This window comes from Acomys russatus, chromosome 25, assembly GCF_903995435.1.
Source record: "Acomys russatus chromosome 25, mAcoRus1.1, whole genome shotgun sequence".
NCBI lineage: Eukaryota > Metazoa > Chordata > Mammalia > Rodentia > Muridae > Acomys > Acomys russatus.
This window is the reverse complement of record NC_067161.1, coordinates 51,156,851-51,174,331: the sequence shown is the minus strand read 5'-3', so window position 1 is coordinate 51,174,331 and position 17,481 is coordinate 51,156,851. Positions and strand designations below refer to the sequence as shown.

Here is a 17,481-nt window from a genome sequence, read left to right as displayed (position 1 = left end):
GACAGACAGACAGACAGACGGACAAGAGCCGGGGAGGAGAACCCACCTCACTCTCGGTTCTCTCCCCTCTGTGCACCCACTCAAAAAGAAAGTCAAACACTGGCTATGCAGACCCTAGCCCACCCACCCACCCATAGCAGCGTTTGTGGGACTCCCCCCTGCAACGGGTGGCCCCAAGGCAACTTCCTGTGGCTCTCCTTGACTTTGGTTTGCTCCAGGCAACTCACGCCCTCTTCCTTCCCTCAGCCTCCAGCTCACTCTCGGCATCTTCTGTCACCTACTCGGACCTTCTGTCTCTTGCTCTCTGGCCTCTCCGCCCCAGGGCTTCTTGGGGAAGCAGCATGTCAGGCACCTTCCTCCTAGCCAGGGCCCCCCAGGCCCTGTGTCTGCCCTGCATGTGGGACTCACACGGCGGCCCCGCTCTCTTTGAGGTCAGGGGCCGAGCGTTGCCGTCTCATGCGTGGAGGGGTGGTGTACGGTGGGTAGCGGGGCCCTGGCCGCTGCGGTGGGTAAGGCTGGGGTTGCTGGGGATAATAGTTGTGCTTTTTCGATTGGAAGTGCTGGGGTTCCGGTTGTGTCGAACCCCCTCCCCGAGACCGGCTCCCTCCATCCAGGGAGTTCCTGCGAGGACGGTGGGGCCTTCGGGGGCTTGGAGGCCTGCGGGCAGGGGGAGCCGGCGGGGCAGTGGCCTCTTCAGGGGGTTGGGGGGCTGGGGGCCTCTCCACCCCCCACCCCGGGCCAGGACTCCCTGTGCTGAGGATTGCTCTTGAAGGGGAAGCGCAGCTTGCAGTCGTGGGGCGGCACGAAGCGGGCTGGAGGCCTGCGCAGCCCCCCGCCCCGGCCCCCAGAGCCCTGCAGCGCCTGCAGCCGCAGCTGCTCCTGCTTGAGCCAGCGAAGGCGGCCGCGGCGGAAGGCAGGGTCTTCTTCCATCAGCCTGGACACCCGCTCCAGCTGGACAGGGTGGCGAGGAGGGCCGGACAGCTGCTGAGTGGTCACTGCGCACGGCCTCCTCCACTGCCTCTGACCCCTCGGGTGGGGCCCAGGTGACCATACCAGATTCTTCGTTATCATCCTCAAGATCCTGGCAGAGGGAATAGGAGAAAAGATTTTGTGGGAGACTGAGTCCTGAGGGCATACGGATTCAAGGAGCACATGTGAAGAACCATGCTGCGAGGGGGTGGGGGTGGAGACGGTTGGGAGATAGAGAAGCTACCACAGTGGCTGAAGCATGGGCCCCCCCACTACATGACATGAGTTCAGTCCTGTCTGCCACTTCTTAGCTCTGTGGCCGCTCTCTGCTTGTTATCCATCTTTCTCAGGAGCCCCACCTGTATACTGACGCAGTAATAGTAGCACCTGCTACCAAATGTAAGCACTGAGTGTGTCCACTTCAGGCTGAGAGCAGAGTAGGGCAGCACAGGCAGCCAGCTAAGGGCGGCTTGAATTCAGAGAAGTCCATACTTCAGTGAAAGCAAGCAGTACAGCTGCTGAACGGAAGACCAGGGAAGCAAATGGACCAGCAGGTGGCTTTGAGCATGGCCAGCAAGCTGAAGAGGCTGGAGTGGAGCAAGTGAGGGGACAGGGCTAGAGGCCACACTGGAGATGAAGCCTTTAGTAACCTCAAGTCGTAACTACAACTGTCTGTGGTGTCCCTAGGTGGCTGGCACAGAGCAGAACATGTTGTAAGGCAACCCCAGTGGCTGGCACATTAGCTACGGGACACATGGTAGATACTCAAATGTGTGTGTTGAAGGAATACATCAAAGTGTCCCTGGAGAGGAACTATCGCCATCCAGTCTCTACCAGAGTGATCAGAAGGAAGGGCAGTCATATGCACACAGGAACAGGCTTTGAGTGACCACTGGTGCTCTCCATGGGTGGCTCAGAAACACCTTGGGAGCTTCTCAGACACAGATCACCAAAGATACAGAGTTGGTATGTGGGGTTGGCGGATATCAGAGTCTACTTCATAGCTCAGGCTGGACTTGAACTGCTGATCCTCCTGTGTCTACCTCCCAAGGGCTGGGACCATAGGCATGTCTAGTCCAGAAGCTGTACTGTGAGTGATTTCGTGCAGGTTTGAGTATGTGTGCGCGTGTGTGTGGGGCAGAAGATAACCTGGGTGTCCTCCTCAGGTACATCTACCTTGTTTTTTCAATGGGGTCCCCTTACTGCACTAGAACTCACAGAGGAGAGTAGGGGGCTGGCCAGCCAACTCCAGGGTTTTGCCTGTCTCTACTCTCTCTTGCCTACAGCACTAGGACTGTAAGTGTGTGCCACTGCACCCCGAGTTTTTATGTGGGTCCTGATGTGGTCAGATCCTGATGTTTAGGAGGCAAGTATTTACCAACTGAAGCCTAGATAATCTTTTTATTTATTTGTTTGGTTGGTTTTTCGAGACAGGGTTTCTCTGTGTAGCCTTGGCTGTCCTGGACTCGCTTTGTAGACCAGGCTGGTCTCGAACTCACAGCAATCCGCCTACCTCTGCCTCCCGAGTGCTGGGATTAAAGGCGTGCACCACCATAACCAGCTATTTATTTTTTATTTGCCTGCATGTATGTTTATGTACCATGTGTGTGCAGTGCCTGCAGAGCAGAAGAGGGCACTGGAGTTCTGGACAACTATATGCTACCGAGTGGATGCTGGGAACCAAACTCTGGTCCTCTGAAAGAGCAGCTTAAGGGCTGAGTCATCTCTCCAGCCATGTGGGCTTTAGTATTATCCTGGACACTGTGAAGCCTGTGACTCATAAACTGCACAAAAAACAAAAACAAACCCACTGAAGTTCAAAAAGCCTTTTCAAAAGACAGAGAAGGAAGCTGGGCTGTGACGGGGGCTGAAGGGCCCTAAAAGACAAGCAAGAAAGGGAGGAAGAAGTGGCCAGCAGGCCTCCCTACCTGGGTCAGGGGGATGACCCTCTCCATGCGGAGCATCCGGTCCCGCAGTGCCTGCAGCTCTCGGTCCTTGCTACTGTTCTGCAGCTTCACTTCCTGAAGAATTCCTGTCAGCTTGTCAATGTGAGCTCGCAGGTCCTCCACCTCTGCCCCTCGGGCTCCTTCCTCACCGCCACCGCCGCCACCACCGCCTCCTTCCTCTTCACCCACAGTATCCCAGACATCCCTGGCCACAGCTCTCCAGGCATCTCCAGGGCCCTCTGGCTTGCCGTAGGTTCGGCACAGCTCCCTCATCTTGAGAGCAGCCAGGGCCTCAATTTCTGCTCGGCCATGACGGAAGTCAGCCAGAGCCACCTCATAACATATCTCCTTGACGGCTTGCATCTTCAGGTCAGCCATGGTGGTCCATCGGGGGTCTTTGCCTTGCAGCCGCCGCCGCTGAGGGATCTGATAAACTCTGCGAGGGGCCCTGCGCTTGCCACTGCTGGGCAGGCCACAGCGCTTGACAATGGTCTGGACTGTGGTAGGGGGCAGCTGCTCTCGCAAGGAGGAAATCAGCCGCCAGCTTTCCTCACAGGAGCGCTTGTCGGAGTCCTCCCCGCTGTCAGAGTCTGCATACTGGGGCCAGAGAGAAGGAAGAAAGAGGACACCTCAGAGGCCATCCTTGTATCAAGACATGGGGAGACACCCTGCTAATACACCTGGACTGGAGACCTGTTAGCGCTCTCAGGAACTGTGCACCTTTCGGGGACTGGTCTGGACAGCTAAGCACTTAGAGCCGCTGCTGGCAGGTCTAGGCAATAACAGCCAACTGAGTCTGGGGTTTTGAGCATGCAGGGTCACATGTCCTAAAGTGAGTTATCACTGTGTGAGTGTTACAGACTGCCACTCCACCTACCCGTCATATGATATGATGTGATCTCAAGGGACCACCCCTGTCATGGACAGCACTGTCATTATGCAGCAAATGAGTATGTATTACTCTCAGGATAAGGTTAAAGACTTGTTTGTTTTTGGAGACAAGATTTCTCTGTGTAGCCTTGGCTGTCGGAGACTCGCTCTGTAGACCAGGCCGGCCTCAAACTCACAGTAATCTGCCTGCCTCCGCCTCCCGAGTGCTGGGATCGAAGGCGTGCGCCATCACCACCACCGGGCTGAAGCTAAAGACTTAAGAGTCCATTGAAGGAACAATCTTATGTGAATGATAGTCCTTGAGGGTGACCTAGGAGGCCCAGAGTCACTGGAGTCTGGGAGCCTCATCAACTGGAAGAGTGCTAGTCTCTGACCGCGGCCAGGTTCCTTCTAATTCACATCTCTTTGCCTGCCTGCCCCCTCCAGGCCCCGCCGACCCAGCTGTGCCCCCTCCAGGCCCCGCCCACCCAGCCGTGCCCCTCCAAGCCCCGCCCACCCCGCTGTGCCCCTCCAGGCCCCGCCCACCCCGCTGTGCCCCTCCAGGCCCCGCCCACCCCGCTGTGCCCCCTCTAGGCCCCAGCCGCCCCTCACCAGCCGCTGCTGCTCCAACAGAAGGTCAGCCTCTTCCTTCTCTTTCCGGTACTGGTTCTCCAAGTCCTGCAGCCTGGGGTCAGACAGAGGGAAGGAGAAGCCGTGAGGCGTGACCAACAGGAGAAAGCTGGGGTCGTGGGGCCTGCAGAGCCCGTGGGGACCTCGCACCTCTTCTCCATCTCCAGCTTGATGTCTATGCCTTGCTGCTCCAGCAGCTCCTTCTGAGCGAAGTTCCAGTCCACCGGCTCCGAGGGAGGCCCTGGGGGTGGGGGCACCCCGCGCTCTCGCTCCTGCCGAGCCTGCTCCGGGTGATTGAAGCGGAACACGTGGTTCTTGCCCATCACGATCCTGTTTCCTGGAAAGGGGACGAGGGAAGAGTAGACCAGCTCACTCTCCCCAGGCCCCTGCTTCCAGGGACCTGACGCCCCATGGCCTGCCGGCCCAAAGCTGAAGCGGTCAGCGTCTGCACACGTCTTGCTTGCTCGCTAAGGTGGACTTCTGGAGGACATGGCATCCATTCCTCATAGCCACAGGGAAGCAAGGGAAACCAAGACTTCACTCCCTAGCCTTTTCTGCCGGTCCCCTCCTGTCCCTGGGCTCTTTCTGAGCTATCCCAAGTTCCTCCCCTATACTCTGCAACACATCGGGGTGTGTGTGTGTGTGTGTGTGTGTGTGTGTGTGTGTGTGTGTGTGTGTGTGTGTGTGTTGCTGGGAACTGAACCCAGGGCCTTGCACTCTGCCTCTGAGCTATGTCCCCAGCCTCTGCGTACCTGACTTCAGCACCAGTGGCTCTGTCACGAGCTTTCCATTGACATAGGTCTCAGCTCCTCCACAAGGCTCCAGTGTGACCACCACTGAGGGGATGGAAAGAAGGAGAGGTCACTACAGTGCATCCCCACCCTGTCTCCCCCCACAGCACACATGCACCAGCAGATCCACCCAGTACCTGCAGGGGCGCCACAGCCCCTCTGGCGGCAGCACAGGAAGAGAAGAGCAGAAGGTTAGAGACCCACCCAGGACTCCCAGAAGCCTCTGCAGCAGCGCCTACTGACCCACCACCATGCCCCCTAACCACAGCTCAGAAATGACCACTCTCAGAAGACTTCTCTGATCACAGGTGATTCGACTGAGCCCTGCCACTTCTGTCTATCCCACTTGTCTTAAGACCTCAGCCAGCCAGGCCCGTGCCTCCAGTGGGCACACTGTTTAATGCATCTTGCAAATGGCTGCCATCTGATTCATCTTCACAAGTCCCAGCCAACACAGGATAAAGTAAAGTCAGCCTGACCCGAGCCAGAGGTGGTACCACACAACTGCATGCCCACCACTTTGTTCAGGAGGCTGAGGGCAGAAGGATTGCCGCAAGTCTGACATTAGCTAGCCTGAACTACATACTGAGCTTGAGCTCAGCCTGGGCTACATGGTAAGACCTTGCTTCAAAACACTAAAACCCAGGCCAAACATCTGTCCATCTCTGAGCCTGTTGCTTGCAGGGGCACAAAGATACAGAAAGCAGCCCCCTTAAGAAGTGGTATTTAGCTGGGCGTGGTGGCACACGCCTTTAATCCCAGCACTCAGGAGGCAGAAGCAGGTGGATCTCTGTGAGTTCGAGACCAGCCTGGTCTACAAGTGAGTCCAGGACAGCCTGGGCTGTTCCACAGAGAAACCATGTGTAGAAAAACCAAGAGAGAGGAGGAGGAAGAGAAAGAGGAAGAGGAGGAGGAGGAAGAGGAAGAAGAACAACAACCCTGTTTCCACTGATAATATGCAAACATGACTTATTTATTTATTATTTTTGAGTCATGGTCTCATTGTGTTGTCCTGGAACTCTTACTCTGTACACCAGGCTGGCCTCAAACTCACAGTGATCTACCTGCCTCTGCCTTCTAAATGCTGTGATTAAAGATGTGCACCACCAAACCTGGCTCTCAGCCCTAATTTTTTGTATTTGCTCATACTAAAAGTAATCAAGAAACATGGAAACTACGATGGATTATAGCATCAGACAGAGAAAGGCTCCATGTCTACTGCTGGTGCAGAGGGAGGATGCTCAGCTAAGGGCAGAGGACAGGCAGGATTCCCGTGAGGCTGGAAATTCCCAGCTGAGGTGTGACGATGACTGAGATGTCTATGGGCAGAGAAGGCTGGGCATTACTGCATGACCCAGGGCAGCAACAGGAGCGGCAAGGGCAGCCTATCGTACTTTTACTTATCTCCCAACAATACATATCCATTAATTTCCCGAACACTATATTCCTACTACGTGCTAAAAACCCCAAAGCCCTGCTCTCACAGACCTTGACCTGACTGGCAAGGAAGGTGACGAACAGGGTAACTTAAGGCCAGCGAACATGGCTCAGCAGATACAGTCACTGGCTGCCATGCCTGATGAGTTAGTTGCACGCATGCACACACACATACACACTCACACAAAATACAATCTTAAACAGGATATTTTAACTAGGTTGTTTGTTTCTCTGTGTAGCCTTGGCTGTCCTTGAACTCCTTCTGTAGACCAGGCTGGCCTCAAAGTCACAGAGACCCACCTGCCTCTGCCTCCCAAGTACTGGGACTAAAGGTATGCGCCACCACCACCTGGCAATTCTAACAATTTAAAATTATTTATTTATTTATTTATTTGGTTTTTCAAGACAGGCTATGTAGCCTTAGCTGTCTTGGACTTGCTTTGTAGACCAGGCTGGCCTCCAACTCACAGCGATCCGCCTGCCTCTGCCTCCCGAGTGCTGGGATTAAAGTTGTGGGCCACCACCCCAGGGCAATTCTAACTATTTTAGATAGTCTAAAGATTTATCTAAAGAATGGGACCAGGAGTGGTGTTACAGAAAGCAATGGGACCAGGTGCCGTGATGCTCAGCTGTGTGCATTCTGAAACTCAGACTCCTAACTTCATATACACTGCGAGGCACCTGCACCCAGCTACAGCCCCAAGCCTCTTTCCCTAGTTCTAGAAGCGTCAGGGATCCAGCAGCCAAGGGCACAGCCCCTGCAACCGTGAATCTGTGCTGGGATCCAGTACCTGGGCATCTCAGCTCTGTTACCTGTGAGTTGAGTGAAAACAATTCAAAGAGAAAAATAAATGGTCAGTATGTAAGTACTGCGTGTCCTCGGTGCCTGCATGGTCTCTGCAGTCTCTGGTCAAGCCTTAAGGCTGCTGTGAGACTTTCCAGCCTACCCTTTGGGGCACAAAAACACTGTTTTGTTTTGGGTTTTTTTTTCTATGATTTACATCAGTCTTTTTTAAAAAATATTTTATTTAATTTTAATTTATGTGCATGTATTGGTGCAGGGGTGTCAGATCTTGGAGTTACAGACAGTTGTGAGCTACCATGTGGGTGCTAGGAATTGAACCAGGGTCCTTTGGAAGAGCAGGCAGTGCTCTTAACCGCTGAGCCACCTCTCCAGCCCTTAGATCACAGTCTTGGACGTGCAATGTCTGTCACCTTTTCCAACACAACAGGCACTCCTAGATATGGGCTTGCCCCACAAGGCCTCACACACTTGAACATCTTCCTTCCCAAGCCTATGGCCTGAGACAACCACAGAACAGGGACTTGGCACTAGCTCACTGATCTGGACTGATTCAACAGCTCTCAGCCCCAGTTGCAGGAAGCACTTGCTCAGCACTGGGGACCTGAACCAGACCAGAATGACGGTGTCAATCGGCTGACCCTGAACCAAACCAACACCAAATGTCTTAAACCTGAGCTGTCAGTCACACGACAGTTTTTTCTTCTTTTTCCTTTTTTTAAAAAAATGGTCTCTACACACTGCCTAGGCTGGCACCCAACTCCTGGGCCTCCCAAGCAGCTGTGACTACAGGCCAGTGCACATACCTGGCTAATTCTAAGTGCCTGCTGCACAAGCATGCGGACCTGAGTTCTGTATTCCCAGCGCCTCTGAGAGCTGGCTGTGGTGATGCACAGTGCAACCAGAGGGCTGGGAGAAGCAGAGAAGGGGAGCTCGCTGGCCACCCAGTGCAGCTGTGTCATCAAGCTTTCAGGCTCACTGAGCCACCATATGCCAAAAAAGAAGGTGGGAAAGTGATGAAGAAGGACAACTGACGTCAATCTCTGGCCTCGACAGTCTGAACACGCACATAAACATCCCCATGTAAACACACACACCAGTCATACTCATACACAGAAGGTGCTGGAAGCCAGGTATGGAGCCTCTGAGCCCAGTTTTTAGAAAGCCAAGGCAATAGAATTAACACATTAAGGTCAATCGGTACACAGAGAACCTAAAGCAAACAGAAAATGGCAGAGTGGGGGGTGCAGGGACGGCCACAGACTCAGTGGTCCTGCCCAGGGTTCAGCTTTACAGCATGGGGGGTGCAGGGACGGCCATGGACTCAGCAGTTGTGCCCAGGGCTCAGCTTTAGAGCGTGGGGGGGGGGTGCAGGGATGGCCACGGACTCAGTGGTCCTGCCCACGGCTCAGCTTTACAGCGTGGGGGGGTGTGTGTGCAGGGACGGCCACGGACTCAGTGGTCCTGCCCACGGCTCAGCTTTACAGCGTGGGGGTGTGTGTGCAGGGACGGCCACGGACTCAGTGGTCCTGCCCACGGCTCAGCTTTACAGCGTGGGGGGGGTGCAGGGACGGCCACGGACTCAGTGGTCCTGCCCACGGCTCAGCTTTAGAGCGTGGGGGGGGGGTGCAGGGACGGCCACGGACTCAGTGGTCCTGCCCACGGCTCAGCTTTACAGCGTGGGGGAGGGGGGGTGCAGGGACGGCCATGGACTCACCGTTCATCCCAGGGCTCAGCTTTACAGCGTGAGGGGTGCAGGGACAGCCACGGACTCAGCAGTTGTGCCCAGGGCTCAGCTTTACAGCACTAGCCCAGTAGCCATGTAGCTGAAGCCTGCTTCAATCCCTGACAGCACAAAACACTCTAAACTGTACAGTGTTTTGTTGACAGGTCAAATAAGCTGTCACTCTCAGTACCTGGGGTCTTTTTGTTTGGTTGATTCTGTTTTTTAGATGAGGTTTCTCTTTGTGGCCCTGGCTACCCTGGAACTTGCTATATAGACCTGGCTAACCTGGCAATCACAGAGATTCTCCTGCCTCTGCCTCCCGAGTACTCAGATTAAAGGCTTGCGCCACTAGAACCTGGGATTCCTAAAAGCTTTGCCGCTCTATTACGGGGTAAAGTTCCCAAAAGCTTTGAAACCACAGAGACACCTAGGTCATTTAGTTCTCAGAAACCTTTGTCACTATAGCTATATCAACCCAGGTTTTCCAAAGAGACAAATTCAGATATCCCATTGAAACAAATACAGAGAGCCAGGCGTGACAGTGCACGCCTTTAATCTCAGCACTCAGGGATGCAGAGGCAGGTGGATTGCTGTGAGTTTGAGGCCAGCCTGATCTACAAAGCAAGTCCAGGACAGTCCAGGCTACCCAGAGAAACCCTGTCTCAAAAAGACCAACCAACCAACCAAGTGAAACAAGCACATTGCTCAAACACAATAACCACAGCGCTAAGGGAGCAGAAAATGGAGAAAGGCACCACGCCTATCTCCTCATCACCGGAGCCCACTCTCCAACGTACAGCAATGTGCTACTGTGGCATCTCAAGACTGTCCACTTGTTCCCCAGCTGAGCACACAATTCACGCGTGAGCTGTGGAGGGGGAGCACGCACCCCTCCTCTGTGTGGCTCACTCCGTGTGTGGAACACAGGGTCCCTCTCCACCTTAGCCACTCCACGCTTCCCTCCCCGCCATTACCTTCTCCATCAGGCTGGGGGATGCTGCGGAAGAGACAGTGTTGTTCCTGGATGAACTGTCCAGTCAACTTGATGTCCACATCCACCTGGCCAACCCTGGGGGAGCAATAGCCAACATTTTCTTTTTTTTCTTTTCTTTTCTTTTTAATTAATTTATTCATATTACATCTCAATGGTTATCCCATCCCTTGTATCCTCCCATTCCTCCCTCCCTCCCATTTTCCCCTTAATCCCCTCCTCTATGACTGTTCCTGAGGGGGACCTCCTCCCCCTGTATATGCTCATAGGGTATCAAGTCTCTTCTTGGTAACCTGCTATCCTTCCTCTGAGTGCCACCAGGTCTCCCTACCCAGGGGATGTGGTCAAATATGAGGCACCAGAGTACGTGTGAAAGTCAGACCCCACTCTCCACTCGGCAACATTTTCTAAGCGTGTTTCTAAGTGTGTTTGTTTCTAAGCGTGTTTTGTTTTTAAGCGTGCCGCCTCCTGAGTAAGCCCATCCAAGTGTGAGTCTAGTGTCGTTCTCACTTTACAGACAAGGAAGCTGGGGCCCAGGGATGATGGGAACTTGTCAAGATGACAAGCTAAGCAATGCTGAAGCCTGATCCTTAAACCGCCTTATGCCTCTAGCTGCAGCCAAGGCCAGCCTGGTGTGGACGGGCACACTCATGCCTCTAGCTGCAGCCAAGGCCAGCCTGGTGCGGACGGGCACGCTCATGCCTCTAGCTGCAGCCAAGGCCAGCCTGGTGCGGACGGGCACGCTCATGCCTCTAGCTGCAGCCAAGGCCAGCCTGGTGTGGATGGGCACGCTCATGCCTCTAGCTGCAGCAAGTCTGAGCCCTGGGGTTTTCTTAGCTGCCTGGCCCGACCCTGGAGCCTTCAATGCAGGCACTGGTCATCGCAGCATGGGGCCAGGCCAGGTCTCCTTTTCCCTTCCCCCAGGGTCTCAGCGAGGCTGCAAAGGAACGGTGCTGGAGGCTAAGAAAGCAGCAGTCTGTTTCCCATCAGTTCTTCTGCCACAGTGAGCATTCTTCCCTGGGAGCCATGCCCACCATGGTGCCAAGGAACACCATCCCTTCGCCAAACTGAAGACTGGTTGCTGATCTGGGGGTCTCGACAGTTTGTCAAGATGGGAAAGGAGTTAGGCACACACACCTGTAATCTCAGTGTCTGGGAGGCTGACACATGAGGGTTTGGGATATGAGGCTAACCTGGGCCACAAAGCAAGACCACGTCTCAAGACAGGGGCAGGGCTGGTGGGAGGGCTCGGTGCATGAGAAAGAGCATGGGACGTGCACCTGTGCTGCTTTTGCTGTTGTTTTGCTTTGTTGTTGTTTTTGGTTTTTGGAGACAGGGTTTCTCTGTGTAGTCTTTGCTGTCCTGGAACTCACTCGGTAGACCAGGCTGGCCCTGAACCCAGAGATCCGCCTGCCTCTGCCTCCCGAGTTCTGGGATTAAAGGTGTGGGCCACCACCCGGCTGCACGTGCTGCTCTTATAGATGACCTAAATTTGGTTCCCAGCACCACACGTCAGGCAGCTCACAACGGCTCACCACTCCAGTGCCAGGGGACCCAACGCCCTCGTGGTCTCTGTGGGCTCCTGTACACATGTGGCGTCCACTGATGCAGACACATGCACATGAATGAAAATAAAATCTTTGAAAAGAGCTGGGCGTGGTGGCGCACCCCTTTAATCCCAGGACTTGGGAGGTAGAGGTAGGCAGATCTCTGAGTTTGAGGCCAGCCTGGTCTACAAAATGAGTCCAGGACAGCCAAGTATACACAGAGAAACCCTGTCTTGAAAACCCAAAAAAGAAAAAAAAAAAAAAAGAAAGAAAGAAAGAAAGAAAGAAAAAACCTATCAGAAGAAAAAAGGCTGAAAGAGCAATCAGGGCGGCAGCTGTCCAAAGATCTGGAGTTGTCCGTGGCTACCGAAACAAGAGAGTCCCAACGGCTGTTCCTTTGCAGCCATACCCAAAGAGGGGAGGGAGGAGTCTACTTACCTGGTGACACCATCTTTGATGTGATAGAGAAGACATTCAGACATTAAGGGGTCCTCATTCAGATTTACCAGGTGTGGAGTCTGCAGGGAAAGAGGGAGAAGTGGTCAGGGCTAAAGGCTCAGGATGACCACCCTGGCTGACCACAGAGAAGAGCCTGGAAGCATGAGTGGACAGCTCTCTGGTTCTGGCACTGCCCCACTGCTCATCCTGCCTTCACTGGTGGGACGCTCTCTACCCTCCACGCCACCCCAAGGTGAGTCTCTAGTTCCCAACTCTTTTTTCTTTTAAAGATTTATTTATTTATTATTATGTATACAGTGTTCTGCCTGCATGTACATCTGCAGGCCAGAAGAAGACATCAGATCACATCAGAGATGGTTGTGAGCCACCATGTGGTTGCTGGGAATTGAACTCAGGACCTCTGGAAGAGCAGGCGGCGCTTTTAACCACTGAGCCATCTCTCCAGCCCCAGTTCCCAACTCTTACACAAGGACCCTCCACTCACAACTAGACCTAAAAAGCCATCCCCATGAGGGGCACGGTGGCGCACACCTGTAACCCCAGCATCAGGGAGGCAGAGGCAGGCGGATCGCTGTGAGTTCAAGGCCAGCCTGGTCTACAAAGGGAGTCCAGGACAGCCAAGGCCACACAGAGAAACCCTGTCTACAAACAAACACCATCCTTACCACCCACCCCTACCCTCCCAGCCAGGAACCTGTCCTAAAGCCTGTCTCTCTGTAGGTGCCTCAACACAGCAGACTCTGGCTGGAAGCCTTGGATTCCACCAGCACCACTGTTATCTTTGTGTCCCTAATCCCATCATGTCTTCCCACAGACTCTACCTTGTAACTTCTGGAGAGAAAGAGAAGGTGTGAAGTCAGAAGACTGGTACACTCTGCCTTTTGCTACACCTTAAATTTCTGTGAGCATGGGTTACTCCCACCCCTCACCCCCCCGAGACAGAGTTTCTCTGTGTAGCCTTGGCTGTCCTGGACTCGCTTTGTACACTAGGCTGGCCTTGAACTCACAGCGATCCGCCTGCCTCTGCCTCTCAAGTGCTGGGATTAAAGGCGTGCTCTACCATGCCCGGCTCTGTGTTACTTTTAATAATTAAAAAACTAAGTGTCACTTTCCATCTTAAAATCAAACAGGAAGGGCTGGAGAGATGGCTCGGTGGTTAAGAGCATTGTCTGTTCTTCCAGAGGTCCTGAGTTCAATTCCCAGCAACCACATGGTGGTTCACAACCATCTATAATGAGATCTGGTGTCCACTTCTGATGTGCAGGTGTATATGGAGGTAGAACACTGTGTATGTAATAAATAAATTTTTAAAAAAGAAAATCAAGCAGAAGTCAAGCATGATGTATATACCTATAACTCCAGCACAGAGGCAAGAGAGCTACAAGTTCCAGGACAGCCTGGAGTACATAGCATGGCCCTGCCTGTAAACAAACAAAACAAAACAAAAGAAGAAAATGTGTTTCTTGCAGCAGACTCCTTACCTACCCCAGCCACTTCCTTCCCTGAGCCTGTTCACCCAGGGCCAAGACCACTTACTCTAGCCCACAGCCTCCCGGACCACAACCACCCCAACTCCTTCTTGGCCTCTGGCTACCTTAGTGCCTGGCTGGCCATCCAGCTGCTTTGCACGGACATGCAGCCTGGGCCCACAACCCCTTGCACCATCCCTCTTCAGACCCGTATGAGTTTAAGGTTCGCAGCCTCCAATCCACACTGCTTGATGGTCAGATCACTGTTTCCCAGAGACCTCTCAGTGGACACTCCCATGTGACGTTAGCTCTGCTCTGCATTCTGGCTTCCCAGGCCTCCTCATCATAGTCCCAGCGCTCACGTCCAAGCCCCCTTTGAGGGTCTTTCCCCCAACGCTGTGCTCCTGCTCAGTGTACTGCTGAGCGATCCAGAGACAGGCCTTCTGCACGCCTGGATGCCGCAGGAGCTGCTGGCCCCGACCGTGTTTCCACACACACACACACACACACACACACACACACACACACCAGGCCTTCTGCACGCCTGGATGCCGCGGGAGCTGCTAGCCCCGACCGTGTTTTCACACACACACACCTACTTGCCATCTCCACCCACACTCCCATCTGCCACAATCACGTAGTTCATGGTCCTCTGGGTCTGTCCCAAATGTCACTTCCATGAAGCCCTCCCAAGCCCTCCAACCAAGGGAGCCTTCGTTATACAAGGGTTTGCTTCAGGCTTCTAACTCTCCTCAGGGACGGTCTGGGTGGGACAGAGATGAGTCAGATCCAGTCACGGCAACCACAGTCAACTCAGGGAGGCAGAAATTGGTGTGGCAACACTACTCATTACAGGTGGGAAAAGTGACCTGGGCCTTTAATCCCAGCACTCAGGAGGAAGAGGCCAGCCCGGTCTACACAGTGAGTTCCAAACCATCTAAAGCTACACAGTGAGGCCGTTTCAAATCAAAGCGGGGAGGGGGAGGGCCCCATGGAAACTGCTGACTTCCTCACACCTGGGCTTGGATTATTTGTTCTTTGATTTGTTCGCAGGGAGTTGAGCAACCCACTGTTCTGCAGCGAGTCACATGCAAAGAGAAACAAAGGTCAACTAGGGGGACTCAGGCTCTGGGGGTCTTCGTGGGAGGGCAGTGTGGGGTGCATCTTGGGGGACAAGGAAGGCTTGGGGACAAGGAAGGCACTGGCATGCAGAAGGAAGAGGTTTCAGAGGGAGAAAGTTTGGCAGAAGCACGGAGGCCAGGAAGCACAGGGCACAGAGGGGACACAGGCAGACACAGAGGCCCAGGATGTCCCTGGGACCCACTCTGCAGCGTGAGCCCAGGATTGCACCCACAATATCTGCCCGCTTCTCCTCAGGCATCTCACAACGGCTGCTGCCAAATCTGCCTCAAGGGGCACTCGTCTCCTTCCTACACTACAGTGTCAGAGCTGTCCCGGGACTGGCAGACACTGATGGGCTGTGGAAGCAGCAAGCGATCCGTCCCTAGGGAGAGGGGACATGATTTGGGGCAGTGCTTTTCAATTTCTGCTCTCAGCCCAGGGACTCTTTGTTCAAATGAAACCGTATCTAGAGGCCTAGGGTACGGAGCAGATAAGCAAGGAGCCAACCCGCCCGGCGAGGCTGGGAGGTCCCGCGCCCCATGCCCAACATTAGCCCTTGAGAAGGACGCTCAGACTTGAGAATCAGTGACTTAGGAAGGCCTGGGGCTTGGTAATGGGGTCCCAGCAAGAGGAGGCGTTCCCTGGCTGTATCCAACCCCCCATCTAACCATTCCCATGTCATGGTAGCTCTACCAAACCCGTTGTGCCAGGAAGTCCAACAGCTGTCCTGTCCTTCTATCATCTGAGACATGTTCATCCCGCAACCTTAGGGAAGCGCAAACAATCCCAAGACTCCTGTTCGCCTACTGCACTGACAAAGTCTGACCAACAAAGAGTACTGAACAGGACGCAGGAGGCCAGGCACGGTGACACATGGCTGTATCTGTCACACCTAGGAGGTGGAGGAAGACGGATGCGGAGCTGACGCTAACGTTAACGACACAGTGAGTTCAACACTAGCAGCCTGGGCTATAGCAAGCTCTCCTCCAGCCTGAGCTACTTTGTGAAACCTCAACAACAACGACAAAACCATAAAAACCAACAACAAAGGCAAGAGTTGGGCCGGAGGGCTGAAGAGCAATGGGCCTCTTACAGGTGGCTCTGAATATAAGCGCCTCAGGACACTTCAGTGACATAACTCAAAAATTTATTCTTTTATTTGGTTTTTCTTTTTTTGGGGGGGGGGTTGAGACAGGGTTTCTCTGTGTAGCCTTGGCCATCCTGGACTCACTTTGTAGACCAGGCTGGCCTCTAACTCACAGCGATCCGCCTGCCTCTGCCTCCCGAGTGCTGGGACTAAAGGCGTGCACCACCATGCCCAACCCCAAAAATTTATTCTTACTTATTCATGTTAATTAATTAATTATGTGAGAATGCACTAGTGCCACAGCGTTTGTGTGAAGGTCAGAGGACAACACTCAGAAGTCAGTTCTCTCTTTCTACCTCTGGGTCACAGGAACTGAGCTCAGATCCTCAGGCCTGGTAGCAAGTGCCCTCACCTGCTGAGCCACCGAGCAGGTCTACTGGTGAAAATATTAGAACCGCAGCTGGGTGTGGCAGGGAATGTCTGTGATCCCAAAATATGGGAGACTATTGTAAATTTGAGCTTGAGGTAGCCTGGACTACACAGTGACTTGGAGTAGCCTGGACTACACAGTGACTTCTAGGCAAGTCTAAGTCTCTGTCTCAAAAATATCTAAAATAGAGCCGGGCGTGGTGGCGCATGCCTTTAATCCCAGCACTCGGGAGGCAGAGGGAGGCGGATCGCTGTGAGTTCGAGGCCAGCCTGGTCTACAAAGTGAGTCCAGGACAGTCAAGGCTACACAGAGAAACCCTGTCTCGAAAAACCAAAAAAAAAAAAAAAAAATCTAAAATAAACACATAAAGAAAAAAATTTTTTTTTAAAGATAAGGCCAACTTGAAAGGCTTAGGGAACAAAATTAAAAGAGATAGGGAGAGCCAGGTATGGTGGCGCATGCCTATAATCTTGGCAGTCAGGGAGGCAAAGGCAGGGGGATCACTGTCTACAAAGCGAGCCCAGGATAGCCAGGGCTACACAGAGAAACCCTGTCTGGGGGCGGGGTTGGGAGATAGGGTGGGAAGGACATGGCTTAGTCAGTGAACTACTTGCCACACAGGCATGAGGAACTGACTGAGTTTGGATCTCCGACAACCATGTAAAACTAGGGGCAGCAGCGTGAGCCTGTAACACCAAAACTGCTGAGGGAGAAACATGCGGATCCTTGGGGTGCCTGGCCAGCCAGTCTAATTAATCAGAGTTCTACATTTACCCAGAGGGCATGCCACAAACAAAGAAACAAAGTAGAGAAGTGACTGAGAAAGTCAGTGACATCTGGCCTCCACCAGGGCACCTGCCTGTACAAATGTGTACACACACACACACACACACACGCGCACACACACACACACACGCTCACACTCACACACAAGCTCACGCTTGCACTAGCACATTAATGTCATGAGTTCAATCCCCAACACTTCAAAAAAACCAAATAAACAAAAATAAAAGAGGACAGTGGCACATATTTTTAATCCCAGAACCCATGAGACAGAGGCAGGTGGATTTCTGTGAATTCAGTTAGCCTGGTCTATATTAAGAAGTTTCAGCCGGGCATGCTGGCTCTTAGCCGGCCATGCGGGCTCTTAGCTGGGTGTGGTGGCACACACTTTTAATCCCAGCACTCGGGAGGCAGGGGCAGGA

The 17,481-nt window shown here is 53.5% G+C and overlaps 1 protein-coding gene across 1 annotated transcript in view; it reads right to left on the bottom strand.

Moving 5' to 3' along the window:
* Nucleotides 1-237: 237 nt before the first annotated feature.
* Nucleotides 238-17,481, bottom strand: part of Kif1c (kinesin family member 1C) — a 30,214-nt gene continuing 12,970 nt past the window's right edge. The window contains 9 exon segments of the mRNA XM_051168064.1: nt 238-705; nt 707-949; nt 951-1,081; nt 2,898-3,512; nt 4,398-4,470; nt 4,566-4,752; nt 5,168-5,251; nt 10,146-10,240; nt 12,148-12,227. Of these exon segments, the coding sequence (XP_051024021.1) occupies nt 405-705; nt 707-949; nt 951-1,081; nt 2,898-3,512; nt 4,398-4,470; nt 4,566-4,752; nt 5,168-5,251; nt 10,146-10,240; nt 12,148-12,227 (1,809 nt within the window). The 3' untranslated portion in view covers nt 238-404.